The sequence below is a fragment of the Eublepharis macularius genome, chromosome 14 (genome assembly GCF_028583425.1).
Source record: "Eublepharis macularius isolate TG4126 chromosome 14, MPM_Emac_v1.0, whole genome shotgun sequence".
Taxonomy (NCBI): Eukaryota; Metazoa; Chordata; class Lepidosauria; order Squamata; family Eublepharidae; genus Eublepharis; species Eublepharis macularius.
In genome coordinates this window covers 43,161,734-43,181,803 of record NC_072803.1, presented here as the reverse complement: position 1 = coordinate 43,181,803, position 20,070 = coordinate 43,161,734, and the positions used below count along the sequence as shown (strand labels likewise).

Genomic DNA, 20,070 nt, shown 5'->3' with positions numbered 1-20,070 from the left:
CTCGGCATAATTTTCAGTATAAAAATCCCAGCAACCAGCATACTCCAAGTGGTCCATCAGAAAATGGGGTGTTTGCTGGGGGATCACAATCTCCCTTTTATCTCCCTTTTACTTTCCCCTGTATTAAGATGCACTTAAGTTCTGGAATTCTGGTGCTGGAAAAAAATGCCCCGTCCTCCCATCCGGGCCTGGGATTGCCTTCACATCAGCGTACAGTGTGAACAATGCCACGGCATCAGGTGCTCCCCGATTGCTGGCCCCAGGCTGGAATGTTCCGGGATGCTCAGGCTTTTGCTGAGAAGGCCGTTTCTGGACAGCACAGGCAGGACTGTGCCAAGGCCCTCCCCACTGAGCGATGGGGTTAGCAAAGGCTGTTTTGTCAGTCCTGCTCCTACTGTGCGCAGATGTTGTTTACCCCTCAGAATCCATGTATAACACTCCGCGCCCTGCCCTCTGTTCTTCTTGCATGCCCATGATGTGCTGAGCTGAAATCTGTCAGGAAATTAAACGCCCTCCAGGAAGAAGATGGCCTGATTCTCCCCCCCCCTTTGCTTTTCATCATAGTGCAATAGGCAGTCCTTCCTGTAGCCTTCCTTTGGATGGAAATACACTTTACTAAGTACCTAGAGATGCTCAAGTGAACCTAACTTCACATGTCCCCCCTCCACTTTCCATGCACTCACTCGCACAATCACACTTCAGTTTGCTCCGTGTGAATACATTCATGCATTCGATACCAGTTCCTACTCAACTACTAAAAGTATCCAGTTCCTCCCACCTCCATTAATTGAAATGCAGATCTTGACACTTTCTCACACCTTAAAGAAATGCAAATTGACAAGTCAAAGGAGCCTGTAGTACTTGTTCTAGCAGGGAAAACAGAGCTGAATTGGCACTTCGCCCTTCAGAATCACTTGTAGATTACACAAAGGGAGCTCCTGTGAAAGTGACATTCAGGTGCACTGAGCAAGAACAGCCTGCAGTGAATTGAGGACCGCACATACAATCCTGCACTTGAGTATCCCTAGGTACTTAATAACGTGTATTTCCACCCCATGTCAAAATAGCATGAGAGTGAGTTTTCCCCATTTTTGCCCATACTCCATGTAGAGTATTCTGTGCAAATGGAGCAGTAAAAACAGGGGAGGGGACCCCCTGTGCTATTGTGACATGGGGAAATGGCTTGAGGAGGGAGGGAGGAGCCCCTTCTCCCCCCATGGAGGCATTCTGAGGCCATTTGGGCTCTTCTTTATTTTTTTAACAGCCATTTAATTTTAACTGCTGTGGCTGCCGAAACAAAAGTTGGATCTGTGGAACTCAGAACCAACTCTTTAAAAATCTGCATGTCTAGAGAGACCCTTCATGTCTAGAGAGATTACTTCATGTGGAGAGAAAAAATAGGGCAAAAACCTCCCCTGCTATTATGACGTGGGAAAATGGCTTCAGGATGGGGGGAGGAACCCCTCCTCGCCCACAGAGGCATTCTGAGGCCAGTGAGAGTCTCCTTTATTTTTAACAGCTACTCCTCAAAGCTGCAGGGAACCCTGCACGTTTAGCTTGGCCCTAATTTAACACTTGCCCTGTGTCAGTCTGTGGAAAGCCGGATACTCTGATTTCGTCTCCCACCCCTTGCAGCAAGAAATCCAAGGTCTCTTGAGTCAAAGGTTCTTTAGTGAGAGATTATATATTCAGGAAGTACAAGTGTCCATAGGTTATCCAAAGGCTAAAGCAAGCTTCTGGCTGTACATAGATCTCTTGTTGAGAATGACGTATTAAGGGCTTGCTACAGTATATCAAACCCTCTAAACCATCCCCTACCCTCGGTGTCTACCCAGCTGGTACAGAAGGTGGGAAAGTGGAAGGAAGGAGCTGTCCCAAGGCCGCTGTGGTGAGCCATCTCAGATAAGGCTGTCTCGGGAACCAGGCTGCTCCTGCTAATACACACACAAAAACATTACTGGAAAAGTACAGCAAGTAAGCAATATGGAAGGACTGTGAGCAACAGACCTGACACCCTGGTTGCTTTTGAGCTGGGCTGTTGTAATGGGTTCTATGTAGGGCTGGCTTTGAAAAGTTCTTAATAATTGGCCGGAAATGCAGCAATCCATCTTGTACTCCCCACAGTGGACATATTAGGCCTGAAGTAATTTGACTTCACTGAAATTCCAGGTTGTTTCTGGGCCAAGCTCAAAGGGCAAACTGTTCTCTAAATCTTGAAATGGTTTTGGACTCTGTACCCAGTACAACCCCACCTGCTTGTCAGCAAGAGAAACCTGTGTCTCTGTGCCGTCTCCTCTTTGGTGCCCCCAGTCCTCTGGAGCTGCCTTTCGTATTTACATCAGCTTCTTTCCCTTCAGAGCTTTAGAAGGCTTTTTGCACATGGTTTTTGGATTGAACTGACAACGGAGACAGCTCAGTTTTTATTTTGTTGATATCAGATCCTGTTGGTTACTACTTGACTCTCTTTTTATTGGTGCTTGGAGGCTTGTATCTTTTCCCTCCTGTTGTTGTTTTAGATTGGCTTGGCATAAGCGTTGTCCCACTTCACACTGTTTTGATTTGAAAATCCCTCTTACTCTGCTGAGCAAATTGAACTTGTGACAGTTTATTTGCTCATCTTTTTCCCCTGCCAAATGTTTCTTATTAAAGGCATGCCATGGCATGATGTTGTTTTTGCATCCGGTTTATACAAATGGCAAATGGTATAAAATGTCATAAACAAATGAGAAAGGAATATCAGCAACAAACATGGGTGAAAAAAAGGTGTGCAACGACAGCATCTGAAAACAAAAAGAAAATGATATTATTGTAGATCACTAATTGCAAGCTACCTTTGGTTATTTTTGTTGAAAGGTGGGAATCCCTTTTTAAAAAATGAATGAATGAACAGTTAAGCAGGGAGAAGTATCTTCTGATGTGGAGACAGAGAAATTGAGAAAAGTCTCCTCTGATTAATGTACGGCTGCTGCTCAAGTTAGGTCTATAGAAGACAGATTTGGGCAAAAGCAGCTTTTGCAAGCAGGATTGCCATGTCCCCTTACCTGTAAATGGAAGTGGCGCACCTGGCGGAGGGGGTGCTGCTTCTGCCTCATGTGTGCTCTGACAGCCTCCCCAATGATGTCACTTCTGGTTTAAATGGGTGTCTCAGCGGGGAGTGGGTGGGTGTCAGTTCTTTAGGAATTGGCCCCAAACAGCATTTTTGCTGTCCAGATGAGCGGTGCCAGGAGGTGGCAGATCCCCCAACCCCCTGGTGGGAGGCTAGCAACCCTGGTCACAAGCACAGAGAGGGAGTGATTCTAAAGCATTCCTGCTCTGTCAGGGGGGGTAAGTGGCTCTCCTGGAACAGCCGGCAATTTTCTTTATTTTCTCTGCTTGACAGCAGACTCCTTGGAGGCTCCCAAAGGGATAACATTGACATAACAATGATCTTTGTGAGGAAAATCATGTTCCTTTCATTAGTTAAAAAAAGTAGGTCAGGAGAGCCAGTGTTATGTAGTGGTTAGAGTGTTTACCACTAAGGGGCCAGCAGCACTCCTAGCATTCTCTCCTCATCACTGTTTAAAGGCTGTGCCCTGTGCCTGCGTCTCCCACTTTCGCAGGGACAGTTCTGGCTTTCGCAGGGACTGCTGACGGTAGTTGTGCACTATGGAGATCTACTGACCAACTAACTTTCTTTCTGTAGCACCTTTTAAAGAATGTGTTTGACTGGATCTTATGGTTATGGAGAACAGACTTCCAGCATTTGAAATAATAAGAAATGAATTAAAAAGAAAATGTCCCCACACAACTTTGTACAGCAACGGATCAGGCAAGGTCACAAAATAAAGGTGCAGTCTTCTGTCCCTTCTGTAAACATACCATGACTGCTGTTATTCTAGGACGGGCTCTAAAGCTACAGCATTCCATCAGTCATCTGTTACCTTGAGTCTTTGTCTGGGGGGCCAAGCTAGAAGTGACGCGTTACACTTGAATGGCAAGTGAACAGACTCACATGTATCCCTCCCTGTTCACTTGCACTCCACTCGACCAATACATATGAGTCTGTTCACTTGCCATTCAAGTGTAACTCGTCACTTCTAGCTTGGCCCTGGGCTGCCATGTGGCCATCAAGATGGAGTGTGAGTGCTCCTTCCTCTAGGTATAAGCCCATTATGTTGTTCTTGTCTGCCACAGGAATTTCCACAAAGATAGTTTCAGGTGGGTAGCTGTGTTTGTATGCAGATGAAGAGTAAGATCTGGGTCCAGTAGCACCCTAAGGACCTACTAGATTTCCAAGGTATGAGCTTTTTAGAGTCAAAGTTGCCTTCGTCAGATATGATAAACAAATATGAAAAGTTTGAGTTCAGAATGAAGATTTCAATTTGTAAAGAAAGGAAGTTCTTCACAGAAGAACCAGCATGGTGTAGTGTTTAAAATGTTGGAATAAGATCTGGTAGACCCAAGTTCTAATCCAAGTGCTGCCATGGAAGCTTGCTGGGGGACCCTACGGCTAGCCATTAAGCCTAAACTGCATCACAGAGTTGTTGCTGGAGGAAAATGGAGAAGTGGAGAATGATGTCTCGCAACATTGTGAGGAAAGAGGGGGTATAAATATCTAAATAAATGCCAGTTAATTTTAAGGGTGAAAAGGGACAGGGAGTGTGAGGGAAGTCCTGTGCCTCTCTTCCCATCTTCAAATGGGATTTGCTGTTGGTTATATCAGCTGCTCCTTAATCTCAAAAGTAAAGGTGCAACTTTTGTCTTGGTCTGCTGCAGTGCCAGGAGAGAAGCACTCATCGAAATGCCCCTTTTTGTTGAGGTAAACGGTTCTGTTCTGGGCTTCAGTAATTCCCTCCTGCCACTGCCATCTTGGGGAGGGGGGAGGGTTGTAGGCTGCCGCTGAAGCTATGGAATGTGCCCCCTTCACCTTTGGGGGAGAGACATGAAAAGCAAAACAGTTCTTTACACACTCAATTATTACATAAATGCTTTTTGGCAAGGCTGAGCTTTTGGAATTCTCTGGGCTGGGGGTGGGGGAGTTGTTTCCAATGGGGGATTATGGAACAACTCCTGCAGGGAGAAAAATTCTTGTGCAATTCTAGTTTCAAGATCTTACCTTTCAAGATATGAAATGGACCACAAGCTGAAATTTTCTCATGGCATTTGTGCCCCCCCCTTTCCTCAAGGATCTCAGTGCAGTTTCTGTTTGTATTGATTGTAATGTAATGCCAAATCAGCTGAGACCTTGACATTTCATGACTGGAACTGCAGAAATATAATTTGGCCCCCAAATAACCACTGAGGGCTACTATAGGTTGGCATTAAGGAAGGGGGGGTTAACTCTTCCCTTCCCTATGCTGAACTCACCTTACAGGGGTTAGATCAAGATGGGTAGCCGTGTTCGTCTGTCTGTAGCAGTAGAAAAGAGCAAGAGTACAGCAGCACCTACAGCACCCCCCCGTCTCCAGGAATTTCCCAAGCTGGAGTGGGTCCTAAGATGGACCAATGTACTCTCTCTCTTGGGGTGTTTGGAGCCAAAGATAGGAGATAGTTTCTCTACTGGCTTGCTTTCACCCATGGTTGGTGTATAAGGGAGGTTCCGTTGTTCCAGGGGGTAGATGAAGCTGTGTGTCTTGGACTGCTACATGTCCCATCACACTTAAACTGCTCTGACCCTTGCCACAAATAAAAGGCAGAATCTCTGGTGGTGAATGAAGATAATGAAGGAATTTGCTCCTTTCTCTGAAAGAGATAAAGGCTATCTCTTCTAAGCAAGGCCTGGAATGAATAAATTATTCTTTTGCTTTGATGGGAACAGTAGAGTACAAACAATCTCTTAATTATGTCTGGCAGGAGCCTCTCCCCCCAGTCCTGTTCATGAGTTGTTCCAAGAATCTTGTTTTTGTTAACATAGGTAGTTTATTGAGTTGTTTCTAAGTGTGTGCTGCTGAGCACAAAAAATATGTCCAGTAACATCTTATGATTAAAGACTGTGAGCTTTCATGGACTTTTGTCGACTTCATCAAATGCTAACTGTAGTTTGCAAAAGTTGTTTACAGCTTTGTTGGTCCAAAAGCAGAATCCCCAAACAGGAACACAGTCTGCGCAATACCTTTTATTAGGGCCAAGTGAAATGACACGAATGGCACAAAATATTGTGCAAGTGTTTTGAGCTTTAAGTCTGCATGCCTGCTCAGCATTTAGCATTGGAATGCCTACATGAACAGGTCTTAAAATCATGGCCTGAGGACCCCTCCTTTTTTTGTAACATCTGGCCTGATGAGTTCTGCTGATCTCAAAAGCTTGCACAATGTTTTGTGTCAGTTTGATTGGTAAAGGTTATTACATGGAATGTTCTTGTTTTTGGCTTGTGGTTTTGCAAGTCAGAGCAATCTTTTAATGTGAATACATGCTTTTTAAAAAAAGTTCTAGTACATCTAATGATCAAGAGTTATGAAGGTGTAAAACTGCCTTTTACTGACATGGGCTCTCTAGCCTAGTGTTGTCTGTTTTGACAGGCAGGGGCTTTACAGGTGTGAGACAGAAAAGGGTCTTTCCTTAACTAGAAGTACCAGGAGATGATTCAAAGCAAGCGCTTCTCCACTTAGCTTTAGCCCCTCCAAGAAAGAAGTTCACATAGTCATGCGGGTCTGTTTTGTTCAGTATTTTCTTCCTCTGATTGGCAGGGCTTGGACTGGGGGTATGGATCTACCGGCTTACAAGAGAGAGGCTTTGGAGTCTTAGGGTATGCTTGTAATAGATAATATATTCCCAAATATACAAGTAGAGCAGAAGTAGAGACCATGCCTTCCCATCAAAAAGAAACCCAGCCTGGTAACGCTGCCCCTGGAACTTCTTGCCACTCAAGGAAATGGGGAACATGCAACACATTCATGGAAGGTTGAGCTAGCAACAGCTATGAACTGTGGGCTAAAATGGAACCTCTGCATTCGGAGGCAGTCTCATCCAGTACCAGGTGCTAAAGATAAAAAGCAGGTGGGTGGTCATCCTCTTCACGCACAGCTTGTGCACAGCTAGAGGAAGCTGCTGGTTGCTATTGGGAACAGGATCCAGCCGAGTAGATCTGATGGTGTTAACACCCATCTCCTGCTACTCCAGGGCTCCCCTGTGCAGTGACCAGCACTAGCTTCCAGAGTATAAATACAATGGATGGATCTGCAACCCCTGAGCCTCACATCTCAGCTTTGAAAGCTGACGATTCTTGTTTTCTGGAAAAGATACAAATGTCATTGGTTGGGTGAGAAAATACTGGTCTTTGTACAGCTGAGGAAATAGGTCTGGACTTCACTTTCTGGACTTCAGTGCTGCCTTCCTTGGCCCTAAGAGTCCTCCATCCCAGGGGTCTTGGCTGGCCCCAGAGCTGGCTAGTAAACCATGTTTAGCTTGCAGGATCACAGGCATGCCATAGCTCCAGGGAGCTATGATTGGGAAGGGGAGGGGGCATTCTCTCTCTCTTTCTTTCTCTCTTGCAAAATCCAGCCCAGTAGGAGGTGGAGTGGGGAGTGGGGGCCCACTTACAAACAGCAAGCACAGTCCCTCCCTGGGTTATTGCTAGTCCAGCCAATAAATAGCCGCCTGGTCTGGGATTCTGGCTCATGCTAATTCTGTCTCTGGACAAGCGGAGCACTGCAGGACTGACTGTGGACAGAACAGAGCGTCAGGCATGCAGCAGCCACGGCTCTTTGGCTTCCTGGCCCTGATTCTTGGATGCTTGCTCCAGGCACAGGCTGAAGTCCCGGTTCAGCCAAACTTCCAGCAAGATCAGGTAACCCACCCTGTGTTATTTAATGCTTGTTCACCCCTGAGCCCAATGGTCTTTGCAAAGAGCCAGGTTTGCAAAGGGTCTCTCTTTCACCTAGGAAGCTCGAAATATGGGCCTTAAGAAGAACCCTTGCAGAAGCAGCAGGCTAGAGAGCAGAATTCTCCAGAAGACCTCAGCTGCTGGTTTAGATAAACTTTGCAGATCTAAAGTCTTGCAAAGTGATATTTTGCATGATAACCGTCAGCTTTTAATGTACAAACAGATTTATCCTTAAACCTCTCTTTGCTTTTGTAGGGTTACCAGGTCCCCTAGGTCTCACAAGGGGGCGTTGCAGGGGAACATGAGAGGAATACTCTACCATTTGGGGCTGATTTTTACCCAACCGGCACCTGGTGTGATCCTGCACTTCCATGTTGTGCCTGGAATGATGTCATTCCCAGCATGACACAGAAGTATTTTGGATTGCGTGGGAGCATGCTTCGGGTGGTTCTTGCCCCATTCCCATGCCTTTCACTCACTGGCCAGGAGAGAGGTGATGGAGGGTCGAGGCTGAGATGGAGGATCCCCTGCCCCCACTAGGGGAATGAGATCCCTAGTTTAGGGTTTGAGTCCGGTGGAAATAGGTTATGGAACAAAGCATGGGCTGAAATTTGAACCCTGCTTGCTAGATGGATGAATATAGTTCACTTTGATTGTCTTGCTAGAGCATGGATAATGGAGAAAGATATGCTCCCTCTTTTTCTCATGCTACATATCGCCATTGTGTGTCATACCATCATATGACGATATTAGTGGTGACTCTTCTCCCAGAATATATATTTGTACAGGTACAATGGATTGGATTCTGAAGATCTGCTCTGCTAACGGTGACCTTTTGCACTGATGCAAGAAACCTTCCTAGGGCTGCCATTCCCCTGCCCAGGGCGGGGGATCCCCTGTGCCCACTTACTTGGCTGGCAGGGGGCGCGCACCCCAGGGTGCCCCCCGGTGGTGCCGCATATCCCTGGGCAGTGCAGTGCACCCCCGCAGCTACAGTGGCCTGAATTGTGCCCCGCAACACCCCACAATGGGCCTGTTTTGGGCCGAATTGTGCCACTTGGGGAGCGCGGGGGAGCACCCTTTGTCCCACATGGGCACCCTTGACCTGCGTAATGACATCACAGAAGTGATGTCATCATGCAAGCCGGGAGCTCGCACAAAAATAAAATACCCAGGACAAGGGAGGGTAAGTGCCAAGCTCCCAATCTCCCGCCAGGGGAGTCAAGGTACCTGGCAGCCCTAAACCTTCCATTGATATGGAAGATTCCTTGCAGCAGAGGAAAGAGCCACATTAGCAAAATGGTTCCACCACATCCAACCATTGTCAGCTGCTTTGCTGTGAGCCAAAATTTGATAGTTGTGTATATCTAGTATTTCAAAATTCTGAAAAGAACCCTGGCTTTTGTATTGAACTATGCATGAATTGTTAGGAAAATATAGACTTGTGCAATTGATGGGGCAGTCCAGTTCTGTAGTCCTGCCGTGCTGGCAGTTGCCTTGCCTTTGTTTTGCCAGTATAATGGCACATATTTTCTAATCACTGAGGCTGGTAATGTTCTAAGTGGCAAGAAAATGTACAGCTCCTTCCATCTCTTTCAAACCTTTTCCACACAGGCTCTTTGCCCGGGTTTGATGCTGTTGGGAAGTAGCCTTTTCCTGCTTCCCCACAGCATTGTGGTTCATTCATGTACTTCTCAGGTTTTCCCATGCTTTTCTCAGTTCTATTCCAAACCTATTTTGCTGCAAAGTTTTGGGGAAGATCGCAGCAAAGACTGGGTGGCTGCCATGTGGGTACCAAAATTCAGATTTGACTGGTCCTGCCTACATGGTTGCCATTTTCCTTGCCTTAGTCCCACAGGCATTGGTAGCTGTTTCCCCTCTGCACCACTAGGGGCTTTCCCCATATTTTTTTCCTGGTCCTCACCCCTGGTGGTGCAGAGGAGGGTATGGCAACAGGGTGGGGTGCGGGATGGAAAATGCAGAGAAACCCACGAAGTCTGGAAGCCCCGTTCCACAGCAGCAGCAGCTGATAAGTATCTGACAAGCGGTAGCCTGACATCCTTCTTTAATGGATGGGTCTGTAACCACAGTTCTTAGGGAGATGGTACAGCATCGGCCTGGCCTCCAATTCCAAATGGTTCAAGGAAAAGAAGTCGGTGATGAAGATGTGTACCACAATGGTAACACCCACAGAAGACGGAAACCTGAATATAACTTCCACCTACCCCAAGTAAGCTGGAGGTGGGGCAGGTGGTGGGAAGTGGTGCTTGGGAAACAAAGCCCTGTGACAAAGGGCAAGCTAGACGTGCAGGTTCCCCAGACCCAACTTGGGTTTCCTGCAGCCACACAGCTGCTTTGCGGAACGGCAGTTAAAAAATAAAGGGGAGCCCAAACGTCCTCAGAATGCTTCTGTGAGGAGAGGAGGAGTTCCTCCCTCCCCCTTCAAGTAGAGTTGCCAGCCTTCAGGTGGTGGCTGGAGCTCTCCCAGAATTATGACTGAGCTCCAGGCACCAGAAATTAATTCCTCTGGAGAAAATGCCACGCTGGAGGGTGAACTCTACGGCATTATACACCACCAAGGCTCCTCCCCTCCCTGAACTGCACCCTCTCTAGGCTCCACCCCCCAAATCTCCAGGAAATTCCCAACCCAGAGCTGGCATTCCTCAAAACTGCTCGGTGGCTGCAGGCAACTCGAGTTGGTTGGACCCAACTCTTTAAAAAACTGAACGTCTGGCTTGACCCTTAGTTGTGAACTTCTTATCTTGTGGGAAGCTGACTGGAAGTGAATTTACTGCTTGTGGTTTTCTGCTTTTCATTAGAAGGCAGGCCTGTCCAACTGGTGGTGTGCCAAGCTAAAGGCAGCCCAAGAGCGGGGAATTGTGGTAGCCCCTCCTGTTGTGGCAGTTCCTGGCAAGCACAAAAAGAGTGAGCCTGTCAGCCCCCACTAAAAGGCTGCTGTGTCTTGCATGTGCCCAACAGTCCCTTTTTAGAAGCGACAATCTGCATTATCCAGACTGCCCTCCTATCATCCTGATTTTTGCCTTTAGGGAATGCCTTGTTACTGGGTTGCAAGCCTTGGCCTCCTTCGAGATTCAGCTCCTTCTGCAGGACCTTTAAAGATTGAATTTCTGAGTGGGTACTAGTGCTTCCCTTGTCTTGAGAGCACATCCACGTGCACGTAAGGACATGAATGTTCATTAATGTGCCACATGCAGTGCACAGTCTGCCCTTTCATACACTGCAGCCCCAGACGTAGATTGGGAAGCATGATAGCAGATAAGTCTGTGTTTCTACTATATCTTTAATCAAAAGAACAAACACTGTCTTGGCTAGGGGTCAGTGACCTTTTATAATTAAAGAGCCAAGTTACATCACAATCGAGAGCAGGAGATCAACAAAGAGTGAATAGAAGAAAGCCTGTTGGCATAAATGAAACTATACAACTTAATTGACAAGTTGATTAACAACCCATAATATTTCTGCACTCCAAACACTGGTTGTTGTGAGCCCTGTATCAGGAAATGGCACATATGAAGTCTTGCTATCGGAAGCACCCTCTGCAACTTGTTTAATGCACTAGCATAAATCAGTGCATGGTTTGCCCTTAAATTGCTAGCAGCTGTTCATCTTTTTCATTGCCTTATGTGTATATAGTTTCAGATGGGTAACCATGTGAATGTGTACTAGCAGAACAAAATTCATGTCCGGTACCATCTTATGAGGCTAACAAAAATGTTCAGGGTACAATTTTTCATGAGGCAAAGCTTATTTCGTCAGGTATTTTTGGTGAGTTTTGACACGTGTAAGCTTTCTACACAGGAAAATTCTATTAGTCGGTTAAAGCGCTACTTCACTCAAATTTTGTTTTCCCTTCTGCAAAGCATCTCTAAAAACATTTTAGTCCCCCCACATTTTTTCCAGCCATTCCCTTCGCATGCTGACTATTTAGCATCCTCTTCGTCTCCAATATGCCATTAATTTAAAGATTTCATTTTCTAAGAGCCCTGTTTCATTCTGGGGGCCACAGGTTGCAGACCCCTGGTCTTGTCTTTTAAATCAGTGGAACGGAAGCTGCTGCAGGGCACAGAGACGGCAGAGTGGAACCTTTTGCAGTATGTAAAACAGATGGGCGGATGGGCAGCAATGTCCAGAATGTGATGTGGGGTATTATAACTTGTAATTTACAACTTGTAATTTACAAGCATATCTTTTAGCTTAATCTGTGAAATGTTGGAGGGTAGGAAATTCTGCAGGATTGACCAATGGAATTCGTTGCTGCGAGAGGAGTGATGGCCATTGGCCAAGGTGGTTTGAAATCAAAGATTAGCTAAATTAATAGAGGGCAGATCTTTCAGACCCTAGTCTAGAAATAGAACCCCCATATGCAGAGGCAGTTTACCTTCGATAGAAAGATAGTTGTGTCATGTCATAGCTTGTAGATTTGATGAGGTGTCTGACTGGTTGCTGGACAAGACTGATTATGCTGAGATTGCGCAGGGCAGTTCTAATAAGGACAGCCCCAGCTGGATTAGATTTATCTAGTCCAACGTTCTGTTTCGAATAGAAGTAATCCAGATGTTTCTAGGGAGCCCCTAAGTAGGGCATGAGGACAACAACATACACTGCTCTGGACACGTTGCCTCTGGACATACCGGTTTTATGTAACTTCCATGCAGAATTGCCATTGATAGATGTTTTTGTCCAGTCCTTCAGTTTTACCTAGTGATCACCACCACTTCTTGTGGCAGTGAATTCCACAGGTTAATAATGAAGATGTTCTTGAAAAATGTACGAGGTATTCTGGATCAGACTAGGGGTTTGTCTAGTCCAGCATCTTGTTTCTTGCCTCCTGGAAGTCTGGAAGCAGGGCAATGGAGGAAACAGTCTTCCTTGCTGGATTCCCCCGAGAAACCAATGCTAAGAGACATGACTTCTGAGCATGGAGGATTCACTTAGCCATCCTACCAAACAGCCAGTGACGGTCCTTTCTTTCCATGAATGTGTCCAGATCTCTTTTAAACGTATCTAAGCTAGTAGCCTTTTTTTGCATCTTGTGTTAATGAGGTCTGTAAGTTTCTCTCCCTCATGTTTAATGACCATCATGGCAGCAAAGGTATTTCAGGGAATGGCAACCCGGGTGTCACCCAAGTAATTGTCTCCCAATTTAAGAGATGCTGGAACTTCTCTTTGCACCTTTGCATAATACTTGTGTGTGTATGTGTGCCTTGACCTTGCTCCAGGCTCGATCAGTGCGAGACGAGAAAGAGTCTTTTTGTTCTGACTGACCAGCCAGGCCGATTCACCTACATCAGCCCACGTAAGTGAGGGGAACCTGAGCTCATTCGGGTCAGTGGCTAGGCTGGCTGAGAACAGCGGCCTTCATTGTTGGGGGCAGAGAGTGCAGAAGCTGCTGAGTAAATAAATTGTTACCTGCTTGCCCTTAATCCTGTTTACTTCCAAGTAAGATGTGGAACATTTTGCCTTTGCCAGCCCAAGAAAACAGGTTCTAGCAGCGGAGTCTGCCAAAAGCAATGGAGAATTGCCTCTGGCCATAACAATGGCCTCCAAGTCCAGTTCAGCAGGGTCACAGAACATTGGGTAGTGCATTGACCTGCTGGATCAGGTCAGAGGCTCATCCAGGCCAGCATCCTGCTGCCATCAGTGGTCCACCAGATAGCCCTAGACTCAGCCCACAAGGTGGACCAGAGGCCAAACCTCTCTCTGATGTTGCCACCAACAACTGGCAGATAAGAAGAGCCCTGATGGATCAGACCAGGGGTCCCTCTAGTCCAGCACCTGGTTTTCAGCAGCTGCTAACCACTTGCCCTGGGCAGGGGGCCAACAGGGCATAGAGGCCACAGCCCTCCCCTGATGTTGCTTCCCAGCACCGGCATTCAGAGGTTTGCTGCTTCTGAGTATGGTGGTTTCCCCTTAGGGCTAAGCTACAAGTGACGAATGACACTTGAACGGCAAGTGGATTGAGTGGAGCGCAAGTGAACAGGGAGGAATACACTTGCCGTTCAAGTGTCATTCGTCACTTGTAGCTTTGCCCTAAGTCAGCAAAAAAAAGAGAGAAAAAGTGCCGGGCAGGGGAGAGAGACTTCGACCCAAAAAGAAATGGATAACCAAAAAGACTAAAAGACTTTTACGTACCAGCGCCAACCTCCCCCCACCAAAACCTTTAGTAAAATTCAAGAATTAAAACTGTATGATTAAAACAATATCGCTCTGGTCCCATATATATAAGTATCTTCCCCTATTGTAGAAATTCTTATTGCACCTGTACTCGGGGGGGGGGGGATGTTATACATTTATAGGCATCTTAAAAATGACCAGGTAGTGTTACAATTATCATTATACACATGTAACCAAACACCTTTGGGCCATAAGGCCTTCCTTGGTGGTTTTTATTTGTTTTATACATACCATAAATAAACACACACAAAAAGATGTAGACACTCATGGAGTGAGTAGATCCCACTTCCCCATTCAAATAGAACAGGACTACCAAAGACCCATTAGTGTAGATGATAATTGTTTTCACTATTCCAGATGTTAAAAATCTTTATAAGCCAGGTCAGGATAAATCATATCAAGAATGGTGTGTATAGCCACAACATGGTTTGAGATCTCTTGTGGAATCTAGAAGGATTCCTTGTGGATTTCTTTCCTGTAAATGTATGACATCCCCAAGTGCATGGGTGCACTTGTTTAAGAATTTCAATATTAGGAGAAGGTACTTATATATATGGAACCAGAGTGATATTGTTTTAATGATAGTTTTAATTCTTGGAATTTTACTAAAGGTTTGAGATTTTTTGTGTGTGGTTTTTTGGCATTGGTCTTGGCACTTGTATGCAAAAGTTGTTTTTGGTAGATGATAGACTTCTTCCTAGGAAGAACCCTGCCGAATCAGACCAATGGTTTATTACCTAAAATGTATGCCATCCTTCTTCCATAAAGTTTTCTCTTCCTCCATTATATCCTCACAACAACCCTGGGAGGTTGGCTAGGCTGAGAGACTGCGATACACAGTGAGCAGAGATTTAAATGCAGGTCTTGCTTGTCCATTCTGGCCCTAGGGTAGCGCCCTATTTGCAGCAGTGGCCAGCTAGGTTGAGGCTCACAAAGACCCCTTTTGTCCTGTCTATTTGTCCTGGCACCTGAGATTTGGAGGTAGACTGATTCTGTCCCGAGAGGTTTGCTTCAATGGTCATAGCCATCAAGGAAATCCTGTTTTGTTTACAGCCTTGCTTCAGTATTTCAAAAAGGCACCAATAACCCAAAGTTGGTTCCTATGCAAAAGTAATGGATCGCCTTGTCAGTTCAAAGGCAAAGGACTTAGCAGTCTTAACTAGCCACATGAAGCAGCTTTAGAGAGGAAATTTGTGCTCCTGATTGGGAAACTCTGAAGGGACATGGGCTGGAGGGCTAGTTTACAGGAATGTCTGGTGGGGAACTCCACTGCCCCTCCCTCTGGGAAGTTCCAGTTAAGTTTTTTGCTCGCTGGTTTTCCTTCCAGGGTCTGGAAGCCCACATGAAGTCCGAGTGGTGGAGACCGACTACAATGAGTATGCGTTGGTGCATGTCAAGAAGATGAAGGGCACGGAGACCTTCACAATGGTGACACTGTATGGTACGTACCCGCTGCCCACCACCAGCAGACAACCTCTCTCCTCAGTACTGCAACTCTTCCCAGTAGATGTGCTGTCCACCTTGGTGACAAGATGCTAGGGCTCAGGGCAGGGGAAAAGTCAGTCTGATTTTAGAAGTCTGACTGGACCAAAGGAGAAAAGGGCTCCTGTTCCCATTGCAGTGCAGAGTCTCATTCCGCTGCCCTCCTTCCTTTCAAGCAGCTCTTAATTGAGAAAATAGTGAGAGTATTTTAATAGCTATCAACATGGCATTTCATGTTCATTCTTCACCCCTGTCCAGGCCCCTCTTAGGGTTACTGCTTCCATTTCCCCCCACCCATATTGCATTCTTGAGAAGACAAGGGCCAAATATTCCAGATGCTCCAAACATCTGGAATGTGAGTCACACAATATTGCCAAGGTGGTGGCTGTAACTAGCCCTCCTTGTCTAGAAGCAGCACTTTGGGATTTGAACATTGGAGAGTTGCTGTAGGTTTTTCCAATTGCTAGGATTGTTGCTTTGAGACTTATTGTGGCCTGCTTATGTGCTTGCTTCTGTGCCTTGTCTATAATACCTGCTCAGCCCATATGTTTGTAAACGAACAGATCTTTACTAAGATGGGAAAGCTCACTGGAGATTTCTAGATCCTGTCAAAGCTGCCTTGAACTTTGCATTCAGGTGTGGAGTGGTGAGCACCGAGTGAGTTTGGTTATAATGGCAGGCATTAGGCCTACTGGCCATGAATTTGTTTGCCTGTTTATTTATTTATTATTTATAGTCCTCCTTTCTCACTGAGACTCAAGGCGAATTACACAGTGTAAGTCAATATGATCAATGGCTGGGATACTCAGTAAACAATACAATATGGTAAGGATAGCAGAAACATGTAGACATCTGATCCGGAGGTGAAAAACAATGCTGAAACAGAAGGTTAGCAGATAGATCTGACCTATTAAAGAGCATGAAACTGTCCGGTAGGAGTTGCCAGTCCATGGAGGCTTGAGCCAACACGGACAGATTCTGATCATGCATGAATCTGGTCAGGATCTGGCATGACCATACTTCCCACTAGCCTTGTCTGCACACTCCCGGTTAAGAAACCTCCCTCATCTTCCACTTTAGTCAGTGTCATTGTGTGTGTGTCTCTCTCTCTGTGTTTTTGCAGGCAGACGCAAGGAGCTGAACCTGGGGTTGCTGGAGAAATTCACTCGGTTTGCCTTGGAGCAGGGACTCGCCCAGGAGAACATCCTCACCTTGCCTCGGACTAGTAAGAGCAAGCCTGGGATGAGGGACCTGGCCAAAGGAGCAGGGAGAGTGAGAAGCTGGCCCAGGTCCCACCATCCGGCCAGACTTCTTCCTGATCCCTTCCTCGTATGATTTAGACATACCATCAACATGCACAAAAAGCAGGCCCTGCCCCAGGGAACATACAGTTTAAAATACTAGTCTCCCACTGGTGGATCCGGATTTCTCTTTTCTTTCTGTTTTTTTTTTAAATAAAAAGGAGGGAGAACGAGTGGTTTGGGTGGGGGGAGAGAAACAGGGCATCTACAGAAAAAAGGAGCCCTGTATTTACTAGGATTAACAGTTGAAGACGACTGATCTCAGCTGTAGGCATATTCCATAATACCTGAAGCAGTGTGCATCCATGCATAAGTGAATAGTGAATTCTCTTGGTGACTTTCCCTTGTTCTGGATTTAGGGTTGCCAGCCTCCAGGTAGTGGCTGGAGATCTCCTGGAATTACAACTGGTCTCCAGGCCACAGAGATCAGTTCACCTGGAGAAAATGGCTACTTTTGGGGGTGGACTTTATGGAATTATGCCATGCCAAGGTCCTTTCCCTCCCCAAACCCCACTTTCTCCAGGTTTCTCCAGGCTTCACACCCCAGATCTCCAGGAATTTCCCAACTTGGAGCTGGCAACCCTATCTGGATTGCATTTAGAGGGCAAAGGAGGTGGATGCCCTTGGCTTAGCAGCGCTGACAGTGGTTTCCAGGGCTATCCTTTGGGGGATTCCACACCTTTTCTGTGGTGGAGTCTTGACTGCGCAATGCCATCCCATAGTGGTTCACCTGGTGGCTGGCTTGCTAAGCATTAGGCACAAGGTGAAAACCCTTTTTTCTAAAAATAAATTGTTCACTGTGTACAACTTGGGCCTGCTGTTTTTAATTGCTACCCCTGCTGCTTTTCTTGCTGTGCTAAGCTTGGCAGCGTTTGATACCTCATTTATTGATATTCAGAAATGCTTCAATGCATTTTTTTTATAGAGAGGCAGCTTAATAGGTATTGCAAATAAATACACCACTGGGTGATGCCTCCAAGCCACCCCTAATACCTTTGGGGACCCCTTCCTGACTTGTCTTGTCTCTCTTCCTCTCTCAACAGATCTGTGCATGGAGGAATCTGTGTAGGTAAGCAGTCATTTCCCCTGTGTCTGAAGCCTTTTGTGATTTTAAAGGAAGAGGGGGCATAGCTCCGTGGTAGAGGATCTTTTTTGCATGCAAAAGATCCGAGTTTCAGTCCCCAGCATGACCAGTTAGAAGAATCAGGGAGTAGTGTTCATCATGTTGTGCATGACTTCTGCCTGAGGGTCAAGCTAGATCTGCAGGTTTTTAAAGAGTTCCGTGCAGCCACACAGCAGCTTTGGGGAACGGCTGTTAAAAAATAAAGGAGAGCCCAAATGGTGAAACAGCTTGAGGAGGGAGGGAGGAGCTCCTTCTCCCCCTGCGGAGGTATTTGTCTTCAGAGAAGACAAAACTGACTCAGTTTAAGGCAGCTCCCTGTGTGTCCTCTTAGATGCTCTCCCATGGGGGCCACACCACCTCGCTGTATTAAGAATTGCTGTTACATTATTTTGCTGTAAGATATATCCGTACTGAAGAGTTGGTGGGATGATGTTTTCTGTCCTTTTTATCACCTGTCGTCTCTTGCATGGAGAGAGAGGACTTTGAGTCAGTCCCAAACAATCGAGCAGTAGTTGATTCAAGACAGACAAAAGGAAACTCAGGACTTGATGAACAGATGGGATTTTATTTCCACAAGAGTTTTGATGGCTGCTTGCTTAGCCTTTAAAAAAAAATAAAGAGATGCTAGACAAATTTATGGAGATGAGGTCTGTCTACAACTATTGGCCATGGTGGAACCACTATGTTCAGGGACAGTCTACCCTGAGTACCAAATGCTAGCATTAATCCATTGCCTTTGCTATGCCAAACTTGTGAGCATTTACAGGACAGCTGATTGGCTACTGTTGAAGACAACATGATAATTTAGTTGAATTTGTAGCACTAAGATCAAAAGTTCATCTGGCCCAGAATTCTGTTGTCAACAGCAGCCAGCTGGTTAGATGCCTCTGGGAGCCTCATAAAGAAGACACTGGTGTCTTCTCCTGTTGTTAGTTCACAAATTTTGCAGCTTGGCGATGCAGTGCCCCTGAACATGGAGGCTCCATTTAGCTATTCCAGCTAGCAGCTCTTCTCTAGGACTGTGTCTAATCGTTTTAGAAAGAGCAGCCTAAGCTAACAGCTACCCCTACATCTCTCATGGTAATAAATCCTGTGATAATTTCACATTGCAAATCTCTTCCCCTGCTGAGACAAGAAGACTGAATTGCTTGAAAGCCTTCTGGCTTTTTTTTTTTGTGAACTTGCTAATTCTAGTGATTGGGGGTGTTTGGAATTATATCCAGATCAAAGAAAAGTTCAATCCTTTTTCTTTTCTTTTCTTTTCTCCTGCTGGATAAACCAAGTGCTGTCTCGAGTGAGAAAGATCTTTGCTGATCTGCAGTCCTGGATTTCTTCCATGCTTGAGGCAGCAGCCATTTCTGCTGAACCCTACACCTCTCTCGAGTCAAACTCTTCATGTGTAATATCTTCTCTTGACTAAAAAGTAAACAAGTTATACCACAAGACCATGGCATTGCTGTCTCTGTTACATTCTTGGACTCCCTGTGACTCCAGCCTTTTTATCATGACCCTTGAGTTATTGACAATTGGATGACAATCTCAATCTAACCTACCTCCAGGGCCAGCGCCTCCATTGAGGCAACCCCAGTGATTGCTGCCAGTGTTGAGATGGTGGAGGGGGCACTGAGGCCGGAGCCGGGGGAACATTCCATGGAGCTGGCGGCAGCAGCGTGCGGGAAGCTGACTGGGAGGGATGAAAAGCTGCCCGTGCACTGCCTTGGCCACCTGCCATGCCTGGCCCGCAGCTACTGCAGCTTCCCAGCTCTCCTGCGCTGCCGCCGCCACTGCCAACACGCGTCCGGCGCGGCAGGTGTCTACTGCAGTGCGTGGAGCAATGGAGTGAGAGGGCTGGGAGGACGCATACACACCTCCCCAGCCACCCACCGTGCCTGGCTGGGCCGGCAGCCTCTCAGCCCTCCCGCCCAGCCGCCCGCAGTCCAGGTGTGTGCGCGCAAGGGGGCAGGAGCAGTCCTGAAGCTGCCCCCCCACGCTTCAGGCACCAGAAATCCTGGTGCCAGCCCTGCCTACCTCATGGAGTTGTAGTGATGAAAAAATGGAGGAAAGGAGAATGATGCAAGCTCCTTTGTGTCCCCATTGGGGAGAAAGGTAAAGTCTAACTGAAATAAGTAAATAAATGAAGAAAGAACAAATGCAGGTGTAGTTCTGCT

The 20,070-nt window shown here is 46.4% G+C and overlaps 1 protein-coding gene across 1 annotated transcript; it reads left to right on the top strand.

The window, feature by feature from the left end:
- The first annotated feature begins 7,551 nt into the window (after window positions 1–7,551).
- Window positions 7,552–19,345, top strand: LOC129342571 (lipocalin-like). Its single transcript, XM_054998405.1, has 7 exons — window positions 7,552–7,765; window positions 9,892–10,031; window positions 13,042–13,118; window positions 15,324–15,437; window positions 16,602–16,703; window positions 17,823–17,848; window positions 19,186–19,345. The coding sequence occupies exons 1-6, from the start codon at window positions 7,664–7,666 to the stop codon at window positions 17,846–17,848; spliced, it is 561 nt and encodes a 186-aa protein (XP_054854380.1). The 5' UTR covers window positions 7,552–7,663; the 3' UTR covers window positions 19,186–19,345.
- Window positions 19,346–20,070: the final 725 nt, after the last annotated feature.

Coding starts and splice junctions, on each gene's coding strand:
- LOC129342571 (XM_054998405.1), top strand. CDS start 7,664: ATGCAGCAGCCACGGCTCTTTGGCTTCCTGGCCCTGATTCTTGGATGC. Junction 10,032..13,041: donor ATAACTTCCACCTACCCCAA/GTAAGCTGGAGG, acceptor ACCTTGCTCCAG/GCTCGATCAGTGCGAGACGA. Junction 16,704..17,822: donor CCTCACCTTGCCTCGGACTA/GTAAGAGCAAGC, acceptor CTCTCTCAACAG/ATCTGTGCATGGAGGAATCT.